Source organism: Neophocaena asiaeorientalis, unplaced genomic scaffold, assembly GCF_003031525.2.
Source record: "Neophocaena asiaeorientalis asiaeorientalis breed wild unplaced genomic scaffold, Neophocaena_asiaeorientalis_V1.1 scaffold629, whole genome shotgun sequence".
NCBI classification, from domain to species: domain Eukaryota; kingdom Metazoa; phylum Chordata; class Mammalia; order Artiodactyla; family Phocoenidae; genus Neophocaena; species Neophocaena asiaeorientalis.
The window spans coordinates 1,294,268-1,300,586 of record NW_020175468.1 but is presented as its reverse complement, the minus strand read 5'-3'; the positions used below and the strand labels follow the sequence as shown (position 1 = coordinate 1,300,586).

Here is a 6,319-nt window from a genome sequence, read left to right as displayed (position 1 = left end):
GGGGATGGATTTGATCCCCTGAAACAGCTGCTGCCTGGATTCATAGATGGGTGACAGGGAATGGTGGCCAAGACGGATTCTGAAAACTCTGAGGAAGATGGTGCCGATCACGACCGACTCTGGTCCTTACCCCCATATCCAGTGTCAACCCCAATGCCAAACCTGCTCGCAACCCCAATCTCACCCCTATCCACAAATCCATCCCCAGCACCATCTTTATCTTCAACCCTCCCAGTCACAACTCCAAACCCATCTCCATCCCGTCCCCAGCGCTAACCCTAACCCTTTCCCCACACAGAAACCACCCACCACCCTCAACCCCAGCTCTATCTAACCATGCCCAACCTCAAAGCCAACCATCTCCAACTCCACCCATAACTCTAATCCAAACCCCATCTTCAATCCTACGTCTATTCCGAAGCCCCACCCTATCCCAATTCCATTTTTATCTCCACTCCATCCCAATCTCCACCCACCTCTAATTCTAGAGCCAAACCTAATTCTATCTTAATCCCAAACCATCAGCATACGACCAAACCCATCCTCGTTTTTGAGGGTGGAGGGGGGGTCAAGCCTTAGCGAATGGGGTCTGGGCTAGAGTCGGCAGAGCCTGAGATGTGGGAGGGGCTTGAAATGGACTTGGGCAGGGCCAAGGCCAGCGTCCTGCGGAGGAGTCGATCCTATAAAGAGCCCTGACTTTGGGAGAAGAGGCAGGGGCTGGGTTCGAGGAGCTGTGGTCAGGGCAGGAGGTGGATCCTGGCCCAAAGGAGGAGAGCCAAAGAGGCTGGGCCTTTCTTGGGGGAGGGGCACAGCTCAAGGATCCCTGACTGTAGATAAGAGTCTGGACTTGGGGTATGGATGGGGAAAAGGGGCGGAGTCAGAGCTTGTGGGCTGGGCCAGAGTTGGAGGAGCAGAACCAGGAAAAGTGCCGAGACTGGGGTGGGACTCCCGTGGGGTGGGGGGTGGAGAGCAGAGCTGTTTTACGAATTCTTGAACACAAATGTTCCTCCTGAATTATCCTGCCCTTCTCCCTCACACAAACCTGCAGATAGGGGCATAGATATCCTACCCCATCACCGGTTCCCCCATCGTCTGTTCACGCGCTCACTTGTTTATATTCTTGCTGAGGACCCAGACAAGTGAAACCCTTGCTGCTGCCTTCATTTATGCACACAGTCCAAGAAACAGGCACACAACGGCTGTCACAGACGTGCACACGTACAGTTACACAGGGAGGCGTGCGTCGTCTCCATAGGGACGGTTACACACACAGCTCTGCCTCGTGGTACACACGCTTCCCAGGTACACACATTCGGGGGCAGCCTTACATGATCTCACTCACTCACACACAGTGTTTTAGTGACCTGTGTATATATGCCTCGTGTGCAGACGGGTAGAGACTGCCACTCACTTCTGCACACAGCATGGTGGCATGTGACAAGGTTAGACTCAGTGGACCAAGCGTGACACAGGGCAAGTGACCTAGCATCGTCCACCTTCACACAGCCACTGTCTCGTGGTGACAGCCTCTTCTCCACACTCAGTCTGCACACTCAGCAGGGATGGGCGCTCCACACACACACACAGCGCTGCACCATCACACATACAGCCACTACAGCCACACAGTCACATACAGTCACCCATACACAGACCCTCAAGCAGCCACGTGTTTGCAAAGATAGCCACACAAAATCCTGCACCCAGCCACAATCACACAATCACAAACGGCTACCCGAAGGCACCTAGCCACACATTTTCATGGTGCCAAGCACTTTTGTCACACGCAATCCTGTCACACAGGGACAGAAACCAGCAGTCATACATACACAAAGCCAAGCAGCCGCACACGGTAACACTCACAGTCAATGATACACACACACCATCCTAAATGCACAAACACCCGGTCACACAATCACATCTACAGCCTCAAAGAGTAGTCACACCTGTCACAGACGGTCACTCAGTATGGGAAAAGGCACCACACACACACACACACACACACTCGGTAGCAGTCATACAGCCACACACAATCACAAGTAAAGACAGACTCACATTCACCCAGCCTTGGAGCCATAACTAGTCACATGTGTTCCCCCAGTGCCACATAGAGAGTCACCGACAGCCCCACGATGCACAGTTACCCTGCGTGCACACACTGGGATTCTGGGTACCTGTCACCCCCAGAATCAGTGCTGTGAACGCCAAGGTCATTGCACCTGGCGGGGGTGGGGCGGGGAGGAAAAGAGAGTGGGGAGGCCCAGGTGATTCTGGGAACCCTTACCCACCCCCACCTTCTTCCCTTCCCTGTTTCTCAGAGCAGAGACGGACCGCGAGGACATGGCCCACCCAGAGCGCTGAGATGAGTTGAGACTCAGGGCTTATAGACTTCAAAAGAATCAACATCCAGCATCCTCCAGTCTCCGAGAGAGGATGGAAAGAGGATGGGGGATGCATCTCAGACCAGAGCCAACGCAAAGACATCTCTCCCTTCCTATGCCCCGCCTCCCCAGCCCTCACCTGCCACGTCCCCCAGGTAGGGGGTGGGGAACCCGCTCCCAGCGCCGCCGCCGCTGTCCTGCAGCCGCCTACGCCTCCGCTCCCGGCACCCGGCCTGGGTTATAACGACCCACTGATCCCTGGGGCGCATTCCCGGGTAGTGAGGCGCCCTGCCGGACCTTAGCAACCACTCCTCCGGCCTCCCCACATCTCCACCCCCAAAGCACCCCCCACCCAGTCCCGAAGGCCACTCCCTACCTCCCTGGCCCCGGGATGGGGAGGGGTCTCCGGAGGTCTGGCGTTTCACCAGCTCTGGAGCGCCCTTGGCGCAAGTGTTTTTCTGTCTTGGCTTCACTCATTCTACCTCCCTCCGCCCCCCTTCTCATCTTTCCTTCTCTCTGTGTTCCGCTTCCCTCGGAATCTTTCTGAGTCTCTCTCCGTATAAGGCGCCCACCCAGTGTCTCTTTCTGCTGTTTTTTTTTTTTTTTACAGCTTTATTATGGTAAAACTGAGGCACGGTACATATACCATATTTAATGTGTACAATGTGATCAGTTTTGACCCACACACTTCCAACCATCACCCCAGTCAAGATAATGAGCTATCACCCCAGAAGTTTCCTCAGGCCCCTTTATGTGTTGCTGTGATTCTCAGTTCATCTCTCTTTCTCTACACCCCTGGGTCTCTCTCTGTATCTTTTCTTTTCTTTTTCCTTTCTTTTTTTTTTTTTTTTTTTTTTTTTTTTTGCGGCACGCGGGCCTCTCACTGCTGTGGCCTCTCCCGTTGCGGAGCACGGGCTCCGGATGCGCAGGCTTAGCGGCCATGGCTCACGGGTCCAGCTGCTCCGCGGCATGTGGGATCTTCCCGGACCGGGACACGAACCCGCGTCCCCTGCATCGGCAGGTGGACTCCCAACCCCTGCGCCACCAGGGAAGCCCCTGTATCTTTTCTTTTCTGTTATCTCTCTTTTCTCTGTGACACTACCCTTCTCTGTCTCCCTATTCTCTGTTTCTATCCCTGCATCATCTTCTTGTCTTTCCTCTTCTCCTTCTTCTTTCTTCTCCTTCTCCTCCCCCCCGCCCTTTGTCACTGGCTCTGAGTATGTGTATCTTTGTGTCTTTCTGTTCCTCTATCTCCCTCACCCTCCATTTGGGCCAGGAAGACTCTGGCCACTTTGCTGATGGACCCCCCTCAACCCCTTCTCTGCCCCTCACCCTGTGACCAGGGCCACCGGGCAGAAAGGGGCGGGGATCCAGTCTAGGCCCCCCGGCAGGTGCCTTACACAGCCTGTCTGACACAGCCAGGCGTGGGTGAGATTTGGGCAGGGCCACCTGTCAATGGGGAAAGAGGCCAAGAGGCCAGGCTAGGGGGTGGGTGGCTCCCGGCCTCTTGGGAAGTGAGGCACTGGGTAGGGAACCCAAAAGGTGTCTCCTCCCTCCCCGGTTCCTGGGCCACCCAGGGCTGCCTCTTCTGACCTCTTATGCATTCCAGCTCTTCTTTCTGTCTGCCCCCAGCTCTACGCATCCACCTCTGTGTCTCCAAGTCTCTGTCTCCGCTAGGATATAAGAGCCAAAGACTCATTTGACACCTATTTACTGAGCATCTACAGTGTGCCAGACTCAGATCTGTCTGTGAAGAGAAATAGACAAACGAGCCTGGAGATGCTGCCTTTGCAGAGCTCACATTCCTTGAGGGCAAAAGCAAAGCTGTCTTGTTCACTTCTGTAATCCAGCGCCTATTGAATGGGAGGTTTTAGAGCCCTGAGACTCATTTCAGTGTATAGGGAAAAAAACTTAAAAACATAAAATTCTGAGGTTTGTTTTGGCGATTGCAATGAATATTTCATGCATTAAGGTGACAAATCCAGCAGCCTACTTCTTTGAAGCCTACAGTCTTTTAAGTTTAGCTTACAAACCTTTTTATTCCAAATATGTGTTTTGATTACAGGAAGGATTTTGTTGTTGGGTTTTGTTTTCGTTTTGCGTTTTAATTTTTTTAATTGAAGTATAGTTGATTTACAAAGTTGTGTTAATTTCTGCTGTACAGCAAATCGTACCAATGTTTTCTTTTTCTAAGGATATGGCTGAGTCTTTTTTTGTAATTTATTTATTTTCTTTATTATTTATTTTTGGCTGCACTGAGTCTTCGTTGCTGCGTGCAGGCATTCTCTGGTTTCGGCGAGGGGAGGCTACTCTTCGTTGCGGTGCGCGGGCTTCTCATTGCGGTGGCTTCTCTTGCTGCGGAGCATGGGCTCTAGGCGCGCGGGTTTCAGTAGCTGTGGCACGCGGGCTCAGTGGTTGTGGCTTGCGGGCTCCAGAGCACAGGCTCAGTAGTTGTGGCACATGGGCTTAGTTGCTCCGCGGCATGTGGGATCTTCCCAGACCAGGCCTCAAACCCGTGTCCCCTGCACTGGCAGGTGGATTTTTAGCCACTGAGCCACCGGAAAAGCCCCCAATGTTTTCTTAGGTCAGTCTCCCAAGGCAATAGAAATAAAAACAAAAATAAACAAATGGGACCTAATCAAACTTAAAAACTTCTGCACAGCAAATGAGGTAAGTCTTTATAATAATGTTGGGTCCCATTTACAAACTAAGTTAGTTAAATATCTTCAAACGTTTAAAAACTACATTTCTAAAACCAACACGCTCCAACTCTTCTGGAAGTCCTTCAGTTTTTAGGCAAACCTTCCAGAGCATGTAAATAAATTTATACATCTATGTACATTTTACTTATAAATGTGATCAACTGGGACTTCGCTGCTGGTCCAGTGGTTAAGACTCTGCACTCCCAGTGCAGGGGGCCCAGGTTCGATCCCTGGTCAGGGAACTAGATCCCACATGCTGCAGTCAAGAGCCTGCATGCCGCAACTAAGATCCTGCGTGCCGCAACTAAGATCCTGCGTGCCGTAACTAAGATCCTGCGTGCCGCAACTAAGACCTGGCACAGCCAAAAAAATAAGTATATAAATAAATAAATAAATATTTTAAAACATATGATCAACACTGCATTCTTTCAAGTATCTCAACACTGAATATAAAGTTGGGATGACTCTAACTTAAAAATCACAGAGCGATGACCCATTCCAAGTTGACGTCAGAAGACTCTCCCCACAGTAGATAAAATTCTAGTAGACATACAAACACCTTCAACACCAAACGTGCAGAGATTCTGCTTCCAACAATATTCATGTTAAGGGTTGGGCCTTCAAACATTTCCATGCTCATTTTGAAAACATATCAGAATTGGAAGAAGATGTTAGCAGAGCAGTTAGGACCCCAAACTCTGGCACCAGCCCCCCTGGCATTCAATTCTGACTTGACCACCTACTGTCTTCGAGACTTTGGGCAAACCATGTTACCTCTCTGTTACTATTGTTAGTGTCCATTAAGGAAGAGGCTTTCCTCTCAGTTAACGGAAGTTGATTTTGGTCTGGACGTTCATTGATTGGCTTCTTCCTGGTGATCCCAGTGAATTTCAGGCCCCTATTTCTTCTTCATAACTTCTAAAAGGGGTTGGTCAAGGTGGGCCCGGGCCATCACGTGACTTAATATTTTCATGTACTCATAAAAAGTCAATTACTCCCTCCCATCGCATAAATTTCACCTTTGGTAAACTTCACCTTGATAAGATTTCACCTTTCTTTGGTTCTTGAGACATCTAAGTGTGCCTTTTCTCAAATCTAAAGATCTTTAGACTCGAGAGACACTGTTCTTTTCATATACTGCCTCTGTCTTTGGACCACGTAGCTCTTCTATCATAAAATGACACATGACTGACTTTGAATATCTCCTATGGTGTGGCCGCTCTGTGTAACAATTTCCAA

At 50.5% G+C, this 6,319-nt stretch overlaps 1 protein-coding gene across 1 annotated transcript in view; it reads right to left on the bottom strand.

Moving 5' to 3' along the window:
* LOC112415301 (kallikrein-5-like) overlaps window positions 1-2,647 on the bottom strand; it is a 6,518-nt gene extending 3,871 nt beyond the window's left edge. Inside the window, exons 1-2 of the mRNA XM_024768219.1 lie at window positions 2,518-2,647; window positions 9-125 (exon numbers count right to left, since the gene is read on the bottom strand). Of these exons, the coding sequence (XP_024623987.1) occupies window positions 9-125; window positions 2,518-2,647 (247 nt within the window). The remainder of the gene's footprint in view (window positions 1-8; window positions 126-2,517) is intronic.
* Window positions 2,648-6,319: the final 3,672 nt, after the last annotated feature.